Genomic DNA, 20182 nt, shown 5'->3' with positions numbered 1-20182 from the left:
CAACGGCATTATAACATCCGCACACCTGGACTCCATACCCTTCCTAATAACACCCAACATTCTATTCGCTTTCCTAGCCGCAGCAGCACACTGAGCAGAAGGTTTCAGCGTATCATCGACGACGACACCCAGATCCCTTTCTTGATCCGTAACTCCTAACGCGGAACCTTGCAAGACGTAGCTATAATTCGGGTTCCTCTTACCCACATGCATCACTTTGCACTTGTCAACATTGAACTTCATCTGCCACTTGCACGCCCATTCTCCCAGTCTCGCAAGGTCCTCCTGTAATCGTTCACATTCCTCCTGCGACTTGACGACCCTGAATAATTTTGTGTCATCGGCGAATTTAATTACCTCACTAGTTATTCCCATCTCTAGGTCATTTATAAATACATTAAAAAGCAACGGACCCAGCACAGACCCCTGCGGGACCCCACTAACTACCCTCCTCCACTGAGAATACTGGCCACGCAATCCTACTCTCTGCTTCCTATCTTTCAACCAGTTCTTAATCCATAATAATACCCTACCTCCGATTCCATGACTCTGCAATTTCTTCAGGAGTCTTTCGTGCGGCACTTTGTCAAACGCCTTCTGAAAATCCAGATATACAATATCAACCGGCTCCCCGTTGTCCACATGTTTGCTTACCCCCTCAAAAAAAATGCATTAGATGGTGTTACTATGTTACATCTTACAGTAATACCAATAATCATTAACATTAGCTTGCAAGATGCTTAATTGCAAAGATACTGCTTTCCCAATACAGCAACTGTGCTCTTTCAAGATCACAAAGAAAGCTGTGTGCCAATGGACAAATCAATACACATACAAACATACTGTGAATATTTATTTCTCCAAAAGACTCCAGTTGAAACAGTACAGAGAGAGAACTATTACAAAAAGGGTCAGTTCCAGCACATCCCTGACTTCAGAATTTCAGTAGAGGCTACAGAAGCAATAATAATAATAACTAGTAAAAAAGGCCCGTTTCTGACACAAATGAAACGGGCGCTAGCAAGGTTTTCCTCGGAGTGTGTATGTTTGAGAGAGTGACTGTGTGTGAGAGAGAGAGTGAATGTGCGAGTGTGTGTGTGTGTGTGAGAGAGAGAGAGAGAGAGAGTCTGGGTGTGAGTGTGTCTGTGAGAGAGAGAGTGTGCAAGTGTGTATGTGAGAGACAGTGTGAGAGAGAGTGTGTTTCACACAGATACAGTGTGTGCGAGAGAGAGAGTGTGTGAGACACAGACTCTCTGTGAGACTGAGTGTATGAGACCAAGAGAGTGTGTGAGTGACTGTGTGACACATAGAGAGTGAATATGATACAGTGTGAGACACAGAGTGTGAAAGAGGCAGTGTGTGAGAGAGAGAAAGAAAGACATTGACTGAGAGAGAGAGAGTGTGTGAGAGAGTGAGTCTGGGTGCGAGTGTGTCTGTGAGAATGAGAGTGTGTGCAAGTGCGTAAGTGAGACACAGTGTGAGAGAGAGTGTTTCACACAGATATACAGTGTGTGTGAGAGAGAGAGTGAATGTGTGGCAGAGATACCTCCCCCCCCCCCCTCTCTGGTGTCAGGCCCCCCCTCCCTCCCTCTGGTGTCTGAGCGTTACTGTGCAGGGCGCTGAGCTCTGGCTGTGCGTCAAGGAACTGACCAATCCTATTTAATAGAATGCACCTCCAACATTCTGAAGCTGAGAAACCTCGTGTGGTTGGTCACTTCTGCTTGTGACGAACCTGGAAGTACGTGATGTCAATTCAGGAGATGGATACAGAGAGCAGGAATGCCTCAGCCATGCAGTCAGCTTCAGAATGTTGGAGGTGCCTTTTATTATATAGGAAAGGAACTGACCAATCCTATTTAATAGAATGCACCTCCAACATTCTGAAGCCGAGAAACCTCGTGTGGTTGGTCACTTCTGCTTGTGACGAACCCGGAAGTACGTGATGTCAATTCAGGAGATGGATACAGAGAGCAGGAATGCCTCAGCCATGCAGTCAGCTTCAGAATGTTGGAGGTGCCTTTTATTATATAGGATAAACTTTGTTACATTAAATTATTCAAATGTAGGTTTCTAAAAGCTTCCTTGAGAGGAACAGCATAAAGCAGAAATGCAGGAAGAAATACACATCTGAAACCAAACCACGGGGAATTTCTTCATTTCCCTCATCCCTTCCCACAAGAAAATGGTTCTCTATGAGAGGATAAAGCACTTAGCCAAGAACGACGGCTTGCTATGAAATAATATCTCCCTGTTACAGACTTCAGTCCTCTGTTAGTCACAACAAGGGCTTTAATATAAGCCAGAGCTCTGCCGGAACGGTGTGGTCCCTTCTGGCTGTCACCCAGGCTCCTGGTTCCGTTATCTGCATCCTCCCTTCTCGCATCTAAAAGAACATCACAGCCTGGAAGCTGCATCTTGAGATCCCCCACAATCCAAGCGCTGCCTTCCTTAGTCTTCCAGAAGTTCTGCAAACAGCCTCCTGCGCTTGTTCTCAGTCAGCTGGTGCTCTTCCCAGTCGCCCCTGCGCTTCAGGAAGTGGGTCAAGGCAAAGTTGCGAACGATGTGATGCCCGAAGGGATCGCCATGGAGCTCCCGCTCCCGCTCAGCTGCAGAACAGTTTAAAAAACATAAATTAATTTGGGGGTTAAGTTTGTTACAGCGCGGCCGCTTTCATCACTGTACTGACTTCCAATCCTAAAATACAAAAACTAAAATTAAATAAACATTTTATTTGGAAAAAAGAAGACAAAGAAGAAAAAAGACATGGAAACAAAATAAAGTGACTGGTCATTTCAAATCACAAAAATACGATTCTGGTAGTTTAGAGACATACCCAGCTCCTCAGCCATTTCCTGCTTCATGGCCAGGGTCGCCACATTCCAAACCCTGTCCAGGACTCGACTGCCAGACTTGCTACAGGCCAGCTGAACATAGTGTCCCTACCGAATACAGCAAACAGAGAGATGAGATCAGTAAACATTGTAAACCACCCAAGTCAGTTTGGGCGGTATAGTAAGTTTTAATAAAGTGATGCCAATTCCACGCAATGTCCCTCCCGCTAGTAAACCCCGCAGTGTGGTCTGTCTCCACAAAGTGCCCCCATAATAACCCGGCAGTGTAACCGGTCACCACGCAGTGTCTTGAAACTAACCCTGCAGTGTGATCTGCCCCCTATGAATGAGTCATTTGCTTTCAGTGTGGACACTTGATGGAAAGATGTTTCCTAAGAGTTCCCAGTTTCTACATCTCACAAATGCTCAGCAAATCCGCCTCAAGCCGACCTTTAACTTCCGCAGGACCTTCTTCCACTGCTTCTCCGAGATGGAACTGCTGGTCAGCAGGGCATCGAACACATGGCTCCCCGCCTTACTGCAAGCCAAAGTCATGAGGTCTGCGCTGGTCATAGCAGCGAGGCTGAGCAGCACTGGCGCAGGGTCGCAGAAGTGCAGGAGGTGTTGCATCAGCAGTGAGCCGTGATAGTTAACATCTTGCAGTGGTCTCTCGCTCTCCTCCTCAACATCAAGAATGAAATTTAGACGTTAATTGTTAATACCCTGAATGGCAATGAAAGAGCAACAAGAACCGCAGAGGACTGAACTCAGCCATCTTAAAATCATTCCCCCCCCACCATCCACCAGCATACTGTCCCAGAGACCCTGCTAGCTGTAGACTGAACTCCCCTCCACTCCCCACCACCACCTAACCCAATCCAATGTCCTAACCCAGAAGTTAAGCGGTGACTGGTGCAAACATGGCACTGATCGTGGGACAGAGTCTGCTCCCATCCCCCTTCCCAATTACCTGATGCTCTGTGGCACACTCGGAGTCATCCTTTCCGAAATATATTTCATACGTGAGCAGTGATAGGAAGAGAAAGGAGCAGGTGATCCGGCGGGATGCGGGTACTGCGCAATGAAATGCCTATAGGATTCCAAATATGCCAAACAGCGTCATTTATTAATCCTGGAAAAGCCAAGCGATATCCAATACCCATCAACCCTCATCCCACGCCCCCCCCCACATCCACCCCTTACTACTACTACTACTACTATTTAGCATTTCTATAGCGCTACAAGGCATACGCAGCGCTGCACAAACATATACACCTGTCTCGTCACAGCCCCCCTGTCCCACACTTCCTGGGAGCTCAAAGTCTTCAGAAAGGAAGTACAACTGAGCCTCCCAGAAAAAAAGAATCGCATCCCTCCCTGAGCACAGGCACAGGTAGAGGCTGACCGAAACTGAATCCATGGCTCAATTTGAGCTGGAACCAAAACTGTGACCCTGCCCCCCACTGCTGCTGCAGGCCAGCCTCCCCACAACTCCACTAACAGAAAACACGCCCTTCGCCCCTTCCTTCTCTTCCCCCTGCCCCCCCCCCCCCCCCCCCACCCCGTGGTAGGCCCTGCTCACCTTGTAAAGGTCATGATGGTCTAGTGGTTCTTCAGGGCAGGAGCATCCCAAATTGATTCCTGTCTCCGCTGCTGTTGCGCTGAAAAACGGTAGCCCAGACTGCGCAGGTTGCCTGCCACCATAAGGAACTGGGAACGGCTTGAGCAAGCTGCTGCTCAGACCATTCTCAATTCCAAAATGGCAGCCACAACCTCCCACAACAATCTCGTGAGGCTGCCATTTTTTCAGCATGGAGGAAGGGAACAGGAGCAATTTGGGATGTTTCTGCCCTGAAGACACATCACTAGACCACCAGGGCTTTGACAAGGTAGGGGAGGGTTGGCCTGCAGCAGCGGTGGTGTTGCTGGTGGGGGTGGGAGGGCGGGTTAAAGCTTTGGTGCCGAATCCGAAATTCGGTCAGCCTCCAGGTACAGGTCACCACCTCTATTCACTGCCACAGAAAGGACCAGAGGTGTACAAACCTCCATGAGGCGAGCGAGCCCTTCCTTCTGCCTGCAGCTGTGCCTCCTGCATGCTGCTATCAGCTCAGTTATCACCCCCATGTGACCTTTCGCCAGCACATCCTCCAGCCCTGGACTGAGCTCATCGAAAACTGTGGCAAACTGAAAAGCAAAAGCAAAATATTGGCTTGGGACACAACAGAACCCCCTCCCCCTCCCCAAATGGTTCTCTTCTGTACCGGGAGAGGCCAGAATTGTCCTCCTTTGGCACTCTCTCAGGACACAAGTGATTTGAAAGTACAAAACCTCTACAGAACAGAGAATACTACTTTTTTATGGTGTATGACGTTGGTCAGTGCCTGATGTATTCCAAACTCAAATTAACCCCTTCAAATCTCACATACCCCCTAATAAAACCAGAGCTGCAATTAGAAACTCACGCCTTTAAACTTTTTTTCTGAAACCTTTCCCAGATCATTTCTAAAAGGTTGGACAGCTCCCTAAGTGTTACAGAAAGATTTCTTCCTCTACAAGATTCTTGAGAAACATCTGCGTCTTTCTTTACTCAAACTTATGGCTCAAAGCTACTCGCTTTAATTACTGTTTGGAGGGGGGGGGGAACCCCTCTAAAAACATAAGGCGTTACTGCACAGAGAATTTGGAATAGAAAGTACAGGAGGTGTTCTTCCCAAGGCTGTGGAGTTCGGCATCGGAAATCGGGAGCAATTTTGGATGGAGTCAGAAGCAAAGGACCAACTCCAGCTTTGGTGTACCAACTCGACATCCCGGGTTCCTCCAACGTATAATCCATCTTAATGTACGTGCATAAGAGTGAGCGATATTAGCTCATCAGTATGGCAAAAAGCCTGGTACAGTCAAAGATTTCAAATCTGGGGACGAGGGGGCTCTTACCAGCTTCTTGGAGGGAATGGCCGCCAGCAGTCTCTGGATGGTGAAGTTGGCGATGGGGTGGGCAGAAAGTTCAAGCAGGTGCCCTTTAAAGTGAGAATGAAACAACCTCTTCAGACGCTTCCCATCCAGCACCAGCAGAACTTCCTCCAAAACACGGCTGCTGGTCTGATCCTTCAGGAACACCAAAAGAGAACTGAGGGGGATGGGAGAAGGGAGGAAGAGAGTTACCACAGAACAACCCAGCAAGGCCACGAGCCCTGTTCCTCCAGTGCACCTGGCCCACGCACTGTCGCCAGTGCTGGTGAAGTTAAAGGGGACCTGGCTTGATTTTGTATTTCTTCCTTTGGCTGTAAGATCAGGAGGATGCGTTTTGCTCTCATTAGAAAGTTTAAATACTGCATGGCAAAATAAACACCAATAGCACCTTAACACAGCAGAATTATACCCGTCACCCCACCCCCACCCTACTACTACTACTATTTAACATTTCTATAGCGCTACAAGGCGTACGCAGCGCTGCACAAACATAGAAGAAAGACAGTCCCTGTTCAATGAGCTTACAATCTAATAGACAAGAAATAAAGTAATCAAATCAATTAATGTGAACAGGAAGGAGACGAAGAGGGTAGGTGGAGGCGAGTGGTTACAAGTGGTTACGAGTCAAAAGCAATGTTAAAGAGGTGGGCTTTCAGTCTAGATTTAAAGGTGGCCAAGGATGGGGCAAGACGTAGGGGCTCAGGAAGTTTATTCCAGGCGTAGGGTGCAGCGAGATAGAAGGCGTGAAGTCTGGAGTTGGCAGTAGTGGAGAAGGGAACAGATAAGAAGGATTTATCCATGGAGCGGAGTGCACGGGAAGGGGTGTAGGGAAGGACGAGTGTGGAGAGATACTGGGGAGCAGCAGAGTGAGTACATTTATAGGTTAGTAGAAGAAGTTTGAACAGGATGCGAAAACGGATAGGGAGCCAGCGTAGCCAAACCAAACGTGGCCACAAAATCACATTTTCAACAAACCAAAAGCCTGTACCAACCAAATCCAACCTCCCTCTATCGCTATTACTTAACTCCCCCCTCCGCAAAGGGAGCTTATGGATAAGCCCAGAAAACAAGCCAATCTGTGATGTCATCAGACACGCAACGGACCGTGTCTCATTATGATGATGCAAAGTTCGGCCATCGCTGCTTTACCTGTAGTCTGCGGAGGGGTTGCGAGAGGACAAGAAGCTCACAATGGCATCGCAAAGCTCAGCACAGACGAGCGGCAGCTTCTTACGCAGCACCTGCAGTGCCACCTGCAGCGCCAGGCTGGCTGTTTTGCCAGTTACAAACCCTGAAGGAGAACCAGGAAACAAAGAGGCAAATCAGCGTCCTACAGTGCAGAAGCCAAGTTCACATTCCATGCAGCCCCAGCCTCTCCCAGCACGAGGCACATTACTAGCCCCTGTGGTCCCCATATTTCCCAGAAGGAGGCACTGGATTTAAGTGGAGTTACCAGTTCCTGCAGTTCCAGCCTCCACCAGTAGGAGGTGCTCATGGAATTGGGCAGGAGAGGAGGCAGAGCTCACAGGTCCTGCAGGTCCCCATTTTTAACACGTTCCTTTCACAAGTGCTTCCAAGTTCTGAGACCGACATCTCCTACCTGCAATGTTCTCTTGGAAACAGCTGGCCAGTTCCTTTAACTGTTCTGGGAAGCTCTCCGGCACCTCAAACTCTATCAGTGGGTTGCTCCCAGGGTTTGCCTTCCTACCTGAAAAAGAGACAGACACACTTGCAGTGAAGAAAGCACCAGAAGTAACTCTCTTCCGAGTCTGAACTTGGGGCTGGCCTGCAGGCCTGCATGAGACTCTACAGAAAGCTTAAAATAAACACAAAAACTTATGGATCCCTGATGAGAGCTGGATATAAATGGGCGAGGAGAGTTAGTCCAGGGAATCCTCCTGCCTGACAACTCTTCCTGTGGCCATAATTTTCATCTTTTTGGGGATCAGGCAATCCCTTTGGAGGGACGAAGTCGGTCCCTATCAAAATTCAACACCTCAGTCTCAACTGCCTTCCCTTGGTGCCCCACCAGCCTCAATATCCCCTCCCCCCTTCCCAATGAACCTTATTACTCTTCAGGAGATACTCTCGCTCATTTTTTTCCAGATAAAATCGAGAAAAAGTTACACGGAAATACTTTTAAAACAAATAGGAGAAAGTATTTTTTCACTCAACGAATAGTTACGCTCTGGAGCTCTTTGCCGGAGGATGTGGTAACAACGGTTAGCGTATCTAGGTTTAAAAAAAAGGTTTGGACAAATTCCTGGAGAAAAAGTCCATAGTTTGCTATTGAGACAGACATGGGGGAAGCCAGAGTGGTCCAACGCTTTCCCTCATCTTGTTTAATGTTTACATGACCTCATTTGATCAGGGCTTTAGTTATCAAAGATAGCCAACTGTATTACATTGATAGAACAACATTCTCAAGTACAGTCTATTCCTAATGAATTAAAGCTTCCCAATGTCTCTGAAGGTGGAATGCTCTCGAAGACCTTGAGCGTCACTTTTGACACTACACTCTCCCTAGAACTACAAGTGAACGAGGTAGTGAACGCTGTTTTCTTTAAAGCTTGGACAACTCCGTCATGGTATTTTTTTTTTTTTTTTTTTTTTTCAGAAGATCATTTTTCAATACTGGTTCAGGCCCTTACTCTACCACACTTGGACTATTGCAATAAACTATACTCCACAATCACAGTTAAACTTCAACTCTGCTCCCAAACTGATATTTCGATTGAAGAAATTCGATAGGGCTACTCATCTCTTGTTCGGTTACACTGGCTGCCTGTTCAGGCACAGGTACTTTTTAAACTGGCCTGTATGATTTCTAAAATCTTTGACGGATCATCTCCAGAATATTTAGATTTTCCTTCCCCAACAGTACTCAAGTTTCTTGTGCAGCTGTTTCTCATTTATTATCCTTCTTTTCAAGGCTTTTGTTATAAACAAAATTTTTATCGCTTTCTATTATCAAATCGATACAGTTTTGTAACTTTCTACCTAAAGATTTGAAATCTGAATTTTCTTATTTTGTGTTTTGAAGATATATCTGATTAAAAAGTTCTTTTGTTAATTTTCTGTCTGTACAATAGTTCCAGTGGTTATTATCTGCTTTGAACCTAATTGGGGAGTTGGCAGAATAAAACTATCACGTTACATTTCAGCAGCGCATTGGCTATACTCCCACACCGTTCTCATAAAATCTCGCGAGGATGGGTGCGATGGGGTTTGAACACACAGAGGATCTATGCAGTGGAAGAAGGAAACGGCTGGGAGAGGAATGACAGCACCACAGAACTTTCGAACTCTCAGGTACCACAGATCTCAGACTGAACAACGCTGATCCGTGGGGTAAAGGCAAACTTCTACAAAACTCTGGATCTGGTGATCTTCTGGAGTCCCTGCTGCATTTCCGTAATGTTGGACTGTCTAATAATCATAGTCTCGTCTGGTTTGCTTTTAAAGATACTTGGTGCTGTGGCTCCCTTATCTCCACTGGCAAAATATCCTCTGTTAAGCGGTGAAACATCTTTCCGTGTAGCCAACGTTATCTGCACTGTTACTTTTTCTAACATTAGATTGATGGCTTTATTGTAAAAGACTTTGATTAAACAATGAACAGAACTCAAACCGTTAATCATAACGAACAAAAAAAAACCAGTTTATCATAAAAGATTAGAATCCCCTCCAGTGCCTAGCGATAGACCCATACAGAACAATTCGATTCCTCTCTCCATCTTCTCTTCAATCTCACTTACCCCCGACTGTATGACCACGTGATCCTTTCTTTGCGCTCTCCTGCTGAACAATCCCACCCAGAACCTGGAACAGACTCCGTACCACAAAGCTTCCGTGTGTATTCTCATTATACATCAAGAACTTATCCTTCACATCTGTGCACAGCTGTAAAACAATGTCCTCAAGTTTGCCAGCAGCCTCTTCTTCTGCCCCCTCCTCGGCACTGGCTGCTTGTTGCCCCTGCTCCTGCTCCTGGAGCCTGGGGTACTGCAGGAGAGCTGTCTGAATGACGTGAGCGCCGCTCCGGTGGCAGGAGACCTGGAAGAAGTGATTGCACAGGGCAAACAGGAGGCGCAGAGCCTGCGGAGGAGAGGCGAGTTCCAACAGTCTCTGTAACACAACACTCCCAAGGGTGTCGGTGGCAACAGCAAATTCAATGCCCTTCACTTCTTCAAGCACATTCCTCAGAAAGAGCCCTGAAAAAAAGGAGGGCAAGAATCAGACGCTCTCAAGTTTCCAGGTTCATTCAATTCAAGCAGTTTACAATATTAAAAATAAAATAAAACGGAGTGAGACAAGAAACAGGAAGAAAAGAGACAAAGAAAGACAGGAGAGAACTACAGTATGCGATAGGATAAAGGGACAGAAAAGGAACAAAGTAGCTTGTCTGCCATGTCCCAACAGAACCCCCCGACCCAACATACACACACATTATATGCAGGTACCGGAAGAGAAACCGAATTACAGGTAAAGAAGTACTCTGCAACTCAGGCGTGTGCGTAATAAAAAAATTATTTTGCGGAGGAGTGGCCTAGTGGTTAGGGTGGTGGACTTTGGTCCTGAGGAACTGAGTTGGATTCCCACTTCACGCACAGGCAGCTCCTTGTGACTCTGGGCAAGTCACTTAACCCTCCATTGCCCCATGTAAGCCGCATTGAGCCTGCCATGAGTGGGAAAGCGCGGGGTACAAATGTAACAAGAAAAAAATAAAAAAACACAGACTATCGTGGTAACTAACAACCTCCAGGCCCACTCGTGTCCTCTTTCCAAGTTCCTTTTTAGGTGCAGTACCCCAGACTCTACGTGACCTCTGGTTTTACCAGTCAATTCACCACAGTTAAGGATCCTCTGTGTTTTTCCCAGGTCTATCTGTTTATTATCACTCCTCTGGGAGGACGTCCCCACCACCCTTTCTATGGTGAAATGCTTCTTTATATTATTTTTTTTATCTACCGTCCCCCGCCTATCTCACGATTTCCCGTATGATATGGAAAGTAAAAGAAAAATATGCATTTAAACAGCACGTGCTCCGCTTGTCCTGTGGAAATAAGCTTTAGGAAGTTTATACAGCTCTGGTTCTGCTCACTTTTCTCCTGCTCAGAGTCGAAATCTTGCTGGAGGGTTTCATGCACTCGCCGGAAATACCCCACAGTTTTGGGGTCCAGCTTAGGCTGCTGCTTCTTGTCGGAATCGCGGGTCTCTTTTTGCTTCAGCCCCTTACACGGGTTCCCAGCTTTACGTGGTCCTTTTGAGGAAGGAATCTCATCGCCCACTATCTGTTCACTACTTCCAGGCTCCAAGGATAAAGTCTTCACTGTACCATGGAAGGCAGCTTCTCTTCCCTTTTTGCCTTTCTTCCCTTTACAGGCTTCTAAGGACTGTCTTTTTTTCTTCTTCTTCCTTTTATCTTCCTCAGATTTCTTCTTTATTCCCATAATTGTTAACTGTCACTTTTATTGTCCTAGGAAAACAAAAGACAAGGGCAGATGAGCAGAGCTGCGGATACACAAAAGTTATAAGGCTCCTTTATTCTCAGAGATAGTAACATAGTAACATAGTAAATGACGGCAGAAAAAGACCAGCACGGTCCATCCAGTCTGCCCAACAAGACAAACTCATATGTGCTACTTTTTGTGTACATCTTACCTTGATTTGTACCTGTCCTTTTCAGGGCACAGACCATGTAAGTCTGCCCAGCACTATCCCCGCCTCCCAACCACCAGCCCCGCCTCCCACCACCGGTTCTGGCACAGACCGTATAAGTCTGCCCAGCACTATCCCCGCCTCCCAACCACCAGCCCCGCCTCCCACCACCGGTTCTGGCACAGACCGTATAAGTCTGCCCAGCACCATCCCCGCCTCCCAACCACCAGCCCCGCCTCCCACCACCGGTTCTGGCACAGACCGTATAAGTCTGCCCAGCACTAACCCCGCCTCCCACCACCGGCTCTGGCACAGACCGTATAAGTCTGCCCAGCACCATCCCCGCCTCCCGCCACCGGCTCTGCCACCCAATCTCGGCTAAGCTCCTTAGGATCCATTCCTTCTGAACAGGATTCCTTTATGTTTATCCCACGCGTACTTGAATTCTGTTACCGTTTTCATTTCCACCACCTCCCGCGGGAGGGCATTCCAAGCATCCACTACTCTCTCCGTGAAAAAAATGCTTTCTGACATTTTTCTTGAGTCTGCCCCCCTTCAATCTCATGAGATGCCAGGTAACCCAGTTCCAGGCTGGGGATTTAAGGACGGTCCTGGGATTACTGACCACCCCCATAAGGTTGCATTATGGGACTTGCAACACTAATTTCAATGGGCATTCCACATTATCTGTTCCTGTCTTACTTTGCTTGCAGAAGTGCAACAGCAAACGCTTTTCATATTTTTATTCTACTCACATTGCCCCAGGCAATACCTGAATTATGCTCGCCCACAATGGCTAGGAAACACCCTGAGCCCATACGCCAGGCCCCCTCCCTGCCCATCTTCAAATCATTGCTCAAAGCCCACCTCTTCAATGTCGCCTTCGGCACCTAACCACTACACCTCTACTCAGGAAATCTAGACTGCCCCAACTTGACATTTCGTCCTTTAGATTGTAAGCTCCTTTGAGCAGGGACTGTCCTTCTCTGTTAAACTGTACAGCGCTGCGTAACCCTAGTAGCGCTCTAGAAATGTTAAGTAGTAGTAGTAGTATTACATATAGCAGTGATTTAACCAGAGCTGAGATTGTGATGTCATAATGCCTCATTCCACCAATGCCTAAGAGCCAACCTCATCAGTGATGTCACAATGGCTCGACTGTCCTATACTTGGCCCACTTCCCCCCTTAGTGTGAAGAGTTTCAGTCTCTGGTATCCAGAGCTGAGATTGTGATGTCATAATGCCTCATTCCACCAATGCCTAAGAGCCAACCTCATCAGTGATGTCACAATGGCTTGATTGTCCTATGTCTCACTCTTATCTATTAGATTGTAAGCTCTTTGAGCAGGGACTGTCCCTCTATGTTAATTTGTACAGCACTGCGTAACCCTAGTAGCGCTCTAGAAATGTTAAGTAGTAGTAGTAGTATTACATATAGCAGTGATTTAACCAGAGCTGAGATTGTGATGTCATAATGCCTCATTCCACCAATGCCTAAGAGCCAACCTCATCAGTGATGTCACAATGGCTCGACTGTCCTATACTTGGCCCACTTCCCCCCTTAGTGTGAAGAGTTTCAGTCTCTGGTATCCAGAGCTGAGATTGTGATGTCATAATGCCTCATTCCACCAATGCCTAAGAGCCAACCTCATCAGTGATGTCACAATGGCTCGACTGTCCTATACTTGGCCCACTTCCCCCCTTAGTGTGAAGAGTTTCAGTCTCTGGTATCCAGAGCTGAGATTGTGATGTCATAATGCCTCATTCCACCAATGCCTAAGAGCCAACCTCATCAGTGATGTCACAATGGCTCGACTGTCCTATACTTGGCCCACTTCCCCCCTTAGTGTGAAGAGTTTCAGTCTGGTATCCAGAGCTGAGATTGTGATGTCATAATGCCTCATTCCACCAATGCCTAAGAGCCAACCTCATCAGTGATGTCACAATGGCTCGACTGTCCTAGGCCCACTTCCCCCCTTAGTGTGAAGAGTTTCAGTCTCTGGTATCCAGAGCTGAGATTGTGATGTCATAATGCCTCATTCCACCAATGCCTAAGAGCCAACCTCATCAGTGATGTCACAATGGCTCGACTGTCCTATACTTGGCCCACTTCCCCCTTAGTGTGAAGAGTTTCAGTCTCTGGTATCCAGAGCTGAGATTGTGATGTCATAATGCCTCATTCCACCAATGCCTAAGAGCCAACCTCATCAGTGATGTCACAATGGCTTGATTGTCCTATGTCTCACTCTTATCTATTAGATTGTAAGCTCTTTGAGCAGGGACTGTCCCTCTATGTTAATTTGTACAGCACTGCGTAACCCTAGTAGCGCTCTAGAAATGTTAAGTAGTAGTAGTAGTATTACATATAGCAGTGATTTAACCAGAGCTGAGATTGTGATGTCATAATGCCTCATTCCACCAATGCCTAAGAGCCAACCTCATCAGTGATGTCACAATGGCTCGACTGTCCTATACTTGGCCCACTTCCCCCCTTAGTGTGAAGAGTTTCAGTCTCTGGTATCCAGAGCTGAGATTGTGATGTCATAATGCCTCATTCCACCAATGCCTAAGAGCCAACCTCATCAGTGATGTCACAATGGCTCGACTGTCCTATACTTGGCCCACTTCCCCCCTTAGTGTGAAGAGTTTCAGTCTCTGGTATCCAGAGCTGAGATTGTGATGTCATAATGCCTCATTCCACCAATGCCTAAGAGCCAACCTCATCAGTGATGTCACAATGGCTCGACTGTCCTATACTTGGCCCACTTCCCCCCTTAGTGTGAAGAGTTTCAGTCTGGTATCCAGAGCTGAGATTGTGATGTCATAATGCCTCATTCCACCAATGCCTAAGAGCCAACCTCATCAGTGATGTCACAATGGCTCGACTGTCCTATACTTGGCCCACTTCCCCCCTTAGTGTGAAGAGTTTCAGTCTCTGGTATCCAGAGCTGAGATTGTGATGTCATAATGCCTCATTCCACCAATGCCTAAGAGCCAACCTCATCAGTGATGTCACAATGGCTTGATTGTCCTATATTTGTCTCACTCTTATCTATTAGATTGTAAGCTCCTTTGAGCAGGGACTGTCCTTCTTTGTTAAACTGTACAGTGCTGCGTAACCCTAGTAGCGCTTTAGAAGTGTTACGTAGTAGTAGTAGTAGAAACACAAACCGAGGTAGTATGAACCAAAGATACTACTACTTTTGTAGATTACCTAAAGAGCCTGGATCACCCCCAACCTACCTAATAATTAAAACACACCCTACACCACCCTACATAACCCTTCCTTCTCTTATCCCTCTTACATCTTCTGTTTAATATTGATTGTATCTAGATCCTGTCATGACGATGTCATAACAACACTCTGTAAGGCACATTGAGCCTGCAAATAGGTGGGATAATGTGGGGTACAAATGCAATAATAATAATAATAATGTCATTGCTTAGTATAAGTGAGTATCATGCCACTGTCCTAACTTGTCACTTACTCATAACCTTCATCTTGTCTTCCTCTCTTCAATAGTCCCCTTTCCCCATAGGTCCTATCTGTCTGTCCTACCCTTATCCCTTTTTTGTTCTGTCTGTCTGTCCTGATTTAGATTGTAAGCTCTTTTGAGCAGGGACTGTCTTTTCTTCACGTTCAATTGTGAAGCGCTGCGTACGACTGGTAGCGCTATAGAAATGATTTGTAGTAGTAGTAGTAGTAGAACCCTGCCCTTGCAGATCAGCAACGTGGCCGCGCAGGCTTCTGTTTCTGTGAGTCTGACGTCCTGCACAGAAACAGAAGCCTGCGCGGCCGCATTGCTGATCTGCAAGGGCAGGCTTCTACATGGAATGTTGCTAGCGGAATAGCAACATTAACATTCCATCTAGAATCTCCAATAGTAGCAACATTCCATTTAGAATCATTCCTATGTGTCCTATCTGTCTGTCCTACCCTTATCCCTTTTTTGTCCTGTCTGTCTGTCCTGATTTAGATTGTAAGCTCTTTTGAGCAGGGACTGTCTTTTCTTCATGTTCAATTGTGAAGCGCTGCGTACGACTGGTAACGCTATAGAAATGATTTGTAGTAGTAGTAGAAGCCTGCCCTTGCAGATCAGCAACGTGGCCGCGCAGGCTTCTGAAGTGCAGGACGTCAGACTCACAGAAACAGAAGCCTGCGCGGCCGCATTGCTGATCTGCAAGGGCAGGCTTCTACATGGAATGTTGCTAGCGGAATAGCAACATTAACATTCCATCTAGAATCTCCAATAGTAGCAACATTCCATTTAGAATCATTCCTATGTGTCCTTCTACCCTTATCCTTATTGGTCCTGTCTGTCTGTCCTGATTTAGATTGTAAGCTCTTTTGAGCAGGGACTGTCTTTTCTTCACGCTCAATTGTGAAGCGCTGCGTACGACTGGTAGCGCTATAGAAATGATTTATAGTAGTAGCATTTACTAGATTTTATGTATATATGATTTTATGTGTGTACTTTTCTAAGCTGCCTTGGATAAAGGTGGGTTAAAAATAATAAATCCAATGCAATCCAGACATCTTTTGATTAGTAAACAAAGGAAAAGCTAAGAGAACATGTTAATGCAACATAAATAAATAAAGGTTCCAAAGCTCCTGCTCAACAATCTGAGACACAGGAAGAGATTAAAGCCATTTGCAACCGTGGGTAGTTAAAAGGGGTTTTACACATAACAGCATAATCAATCCTCAGCCTCTGACCCCCTTCATCAATTCCTGTAAATCTCTGTAATGGGAATTATCTAATTCAATGACTCCGGCCAGTAGCCCAGCCACGATGACCCACAGTTTCATCTTACCAAAGAGAAGGTTTCAAATCAGCTCTTTAAAGCGAGCGATTCCTTCTTCCTGGACTCAGAGAACCCACGTGGTCCCGGGCGCAGGGAGATGACGTCATTAGCCGCGACCCCGGGGAGACCCACACACAAGGCACCACGGAAAAAGTCTACGTCCGATGCGCAAAGCTGTTGCGTTCGGATCGTGCGCTGTCGCTTGTGCTGTTTCCTCCCTCGAGTGCCCCTGGTTCTGCTTCTGTAGAGCAAAACTAGAACCCGAGTCTAGAATTAGCACCAGATCCCCGCCACTGCCTTTAAAACTTTGTCATTGCCAAATTCGCTCTGAAGCCAATAAAAGACACTAAACACAATTATGTGTGGACAGTGGATAAGGGGATCATGTGCCCCCAAATTAAAGGAAGGCAGGGATGGCAAGGAGGGAGATGAATTGGGGCAGCATTAAATATTAGCTTTTTTTTTGGTGGTGGTGGTGGTGGGGGGGGGGGGGGGGGGTAGGGTTACCATATTTGCAGAGCCAAAAAAAATGCCAGCCCACCCTAGGCATGCAATACCATTGATTCCCCCAAGAAAGCCAGATTCAATAAGCAGTAAAAATACTGCTGAAAGTAACACATGTATTTTCTTTTGGTCTAAATATACAAAAATTAAGAAAAGATACACATTTCCAAAAAAAAAAAAGCAAACATCCATGTCCCCCTCGCCTCTCCATCTATGTACATGCTGCATTTCCCTTCCCAAACAGTTTTCCCCCATCTCTACCTTGCAGCCCTGGTGGTCTAATGGCCTTGTAGGAGTGGACAAGCAAACACTGTGCACGGCCTGCAGCCATCAGTAGACTGGCAGGACAACCTCAAGCTCTGTGCATACTACCTATGGACTTTGCATTCACACTTGCACCTTTGCTTTGTACCAAAACCTCAGCTTTCATATAATGAGCCTAGACTAAGACCTAAACCTGTGCAGTTTGGACTTTTACTAGTAGTATGTATTTGTTAACCAGCAGCTAGACAACTTGTACAGTAGTAGTCAGCAATTTAGGGTTGTAGGGAAGGCAGCTGGCTCTGCCAGCGCAGTCTCGTGATCCATGCATAGAGGCTGTATGGTGTAAATGTGCTGGAACACTGAAATAAGTTACTGTTTTGCTGCAGTTTATACTACAGTTAGATTTTGCTGTAAAGGACAATCTATTGTGCTTAGCTAAAAGAAGCTGTAACTTGTAGCATGGCAGTCATTAACTTTGTTTTTTTCTGTGAAATACATTTTCTCTCCTTCTGTGCCTTTTCTGAAATATAAGGCTTGCAAGCTGACAGTTAGCTCAGAAGAAGCAGCTGTAGCCAGATAGCAGAAACCAGCTGGAACTTGTGCTGCTTATCAGTATATTGATATGCAATGCCAAGTAACTGTGAATAGACTAGAGACCAGTGTTGGAAATAGAGGGTTGTGTGCAAAGCCAAAGATAAGTTTCGTTTCCTGGGTTCTGTGTAAGATCCTCTGTCTGTAACTGCGCATGACTACTGATAAGAGTGTATAAGAACGAGTGTCAGGTGACGCTCAGGGAGCAGTATCCTGAGAGAACTCAGTGCTGTTCATGGCTAGCAATAAAGCTGTCATGCCTTTGGAACCAATTTGCCTCTTGTCTCCTGTTACAGCCTGTTTGGGGCAGGAAAGAACCCCCTCTTTCCTGCCTGCTGCCAAGTGGCTATGCAAGACTTCCGCCAAGTGACAGTCTCACGAGGCCTCCGCCTGAAGTCTCAGCAGCCATTTTCAAGACATGGTGGTAACAGAGAGGGTATTTTCCTGCCCTAAAGAGGCCACTAGACCACCAGGGTGTGCTATGGTAAGCTTTTGGGGGGGGGGGGGGGGGGAGAAGACAAGCCCACCCACCGAGAAACCCAAACAGGTTGGCTGGAAAAAAATGTCTGGACCCCTATCAGTTCCCTGAAAAAGCCAGATCTGAGGAAAACCAGACATATGGTAACCCTAGCTTTGGAGCCTCTGACAATACAGACATCACTGCGGAAACCCAGGCCAAAGTATCAGCCTGCTTATCCGACATTGCTGCCTGGATGTCCAACCGCCACCTGAAACTGAACATGGCCAAGACCGAGCTCATTGTCTTTCCACCCAAACCCACTTCTCTCCCTCCACTCTCTATTTCAGTCGACAACACCATCCTCCCCGACCCCGTCTCATCTGCCCACAACCTCGGAGTCATGTTCGACTCCTCCCTCTCCTTCTATGCCCATATCCAGCAGACAGCCAAGACCTGTCGCTTCTTTCTCTATAACATCAGCAAAATTCACCCCTTCCTCTCCGAGCACACCACCCGAACTCTCATCACCTCTCGCCTTGACTACTGCAACCTACTCCTCACTGGCCTCCCACTTAACCATCTATCCCCCCTTCAATCCGTTCAGAACTCTGCTGCCCGTCTTATCTTCCGCCTAGACCGATATGCTCATATCACCCCTCTCCTCAAGTCACTTCACTGGCTTCCGATCAGGTACCGCATACAGTTCAAGCTTCTCCTACTAACCTACAAATGCACTCAATCTGCAGCCCCTCATTACCTCTCTACCCTCATCTCCCCTTAAGCTCCTACCCGTAACCTCCGCTCACATGACAAATCCCTCCTCTCAGTACCCTTCTCCACCACCGCCAACTCCAGGCTCTGCCCTTTCTGCCTCACCTCACCCTATGCTTGGAATAAACTCCCTGAGCCCATACGCCAAGCCCCCTCCCTGCCCATCTTCAAATCCTTGCTCAAAGCCCACCTCTTCAATGTCGCTTTTGGCACCTAACCATTGTACCTCTATCCAGGAAATCTAGACTGCCCCCAATTTGATTGACTGCACTTTTTTGTCCTTTAGATTGTAAGCTCCTTTGAGCAGGGGCTGTCCTTCTTTGTTAGATTTTACAGCACTGCGTAACCCTAGTAGCGCTTTAGAAATGTTAAATAGTAGGAGTTTGAGCTGAAAATTGTCTTCCACCACTTAAAAATACATGCATCTGTTTCAGAGCACATGTAGTAAAGAGAAAAGGGACGGGGAAGCAGAAGACAGGAAGCAGTGCGCAGGTATCTTCCTACTGGTTGGGCCACTTGGCTTACTTCTAAGACTGTCCTCTCATAACGCAGTGATCAGGATCAGTAGTGAAGTTCTAGTAAGTGAGAAACGGGGGGTCAAAGCTTTCAAATGAGTGTCATACATGCCTGATGAGTGAGACTTAGCATCTCTAGGAAGTAGGGCTAGATGGGAAAACCAGATGGTCTTCAAGCTATGCAAGCACCATATCTAGACTGTGACAAGGCTTTGACAGCACCTAGTGCTACAAGAGCTAAATACAGCACTTGCCCCTTCAACAAAACGTATGATATATATAGAGGGTTGCAATCTATGTATCAGAGACTGGTTTTATTAATCAACTCAACCTCACGTGGTTGTGATATCACCTTCAACAAATAAAAAGCTCCCTGGATATTGGTATAATTAGTAACAGCTTATTACTAAGGGTTCTCTACAATTTACTATCACCTCTCACTACATCCTCAAAACCACCAGCACTAGCTTTACCTGTACAAGATGAGAATAGCCAACATAACAGATTCACACCACAATACTGACCCAGGAATAAATTCACCATCCTCATATGTGCCTTCTTTGTGTGCTGGGCCTGCGCTCTCTGTATTCATGTACAGGATCGTACAAGCTATCATTCCACAACAGTAACAGAGTTTCATTTTTTTAAAAAGATATGAATCATTTCCCGCTGAGTATTACAAGAATGGGGATTCTCCAATCTGTTCCGAATTGAAAAATGGGGGCAGGATAACAGGTTTATCCCCTTCCCCCTCAGTGAGGATGGCAGCTCCAACACAACAGCATTCCCTTTTCTCACTATATCCAGGT

The 20182-nt window shown here is 46.5% G+C and overlaps 1 protein-coding gene across 2 annotated transcripts; it reads right to left on the bottom strand.

The window, feature by feature from the left end:
- Nucleotides 1–1971: 1971 nt before the first annotated feature.
- NOP9 (NOP9 nucleolar protein) lies at nucleotides 1972–16362 on the bottom strand. 2 transcript variants are annotated; one of them, XM_030187180.1, is made up of 11 exons: nucleotides 16278–16362; nucleotides 10906–11280; nucleotides 9560–10015; nucleotides 7402–7509; nucleotides 6951–7092; nucleotides 5766–5958; nucleotides 4875–5015; nucleotides 3802–3921; nucleotides 3282–3512; nucleotides 2834–2939; nucleotides 1972–2606 (listed from the first exon to the last, which is right to left on the bottom strand). In XM_030187180.1, exons 2-11 carry the CDS (start codon nucleotides 11252–11254, stop codon nucleotides 2449–2451), a joined length of 2004 nt encoding a protein of 667 aa, XP_030043040.1. In that variant the 5' UTR covers nucleotides 11255–11280; nucleotides 16278–16362; the 3' UTR covers nucleotides 1972–2448. The 2 variants fall into 2 exon arrangements, with proteins under 2 accessions (XP_030043040.1, XP_030043041.1); XM_030187181.1 differs by having other exon boundaries at nucleotides 3282–3509.
- Between the last annotated feature and the right edge of the window lie 3820 nt (nucleotides 16363–20182).

Source organism: Microcaecilia unicolor, chromosome 14, assembly GCF_901765095.1.
Source record: "Microcaecilia unicolor chromosome 14, aMicUni1.1, whole genome shotgun sequence".
In the NCBI taxonomy this organism is placed as follows: domain Eukaryota; kingdom Metazoa; phylum Chordata; class Amphibia; order Gymnophiona; family Siphonopidae; genus Microcaecilia; species Microcaecilia unicolor.
The sequence above is the reverse complement of the archived record's forward strand: the minus strand, read 5'-3'. Positions and strand labels throughout refer to the sequence as shown.

What these genes read in the sequence shown, in the direction of transcription:
- NOP9 (XM_030187180.1), bottom strand. Translation starts at nt 11,254, where the DNA reads ATGGGAATAAAGAAGAAATCTGAGGAAGATAAAAGGAAGAAGAAGAAA. An exon ending in TTTCCAAGAGAACATTGCAG is followed by an intron (nt 7,093 to 7,401) that starts GTAGGAGATGTC and finishes GTTCTCCTTCAG; the next exon opens with GGTTTGTAACTGGCAAAACA. An exon ending in AGTGTGCCACAGAGCATCAG is followed by an intron (nt 3,513 to 3,801) that starts GTAATTGGGAAG and finishes CTTGATGTTGAG; the next exon opens with GAGGAGAGCGAGAGACCACT.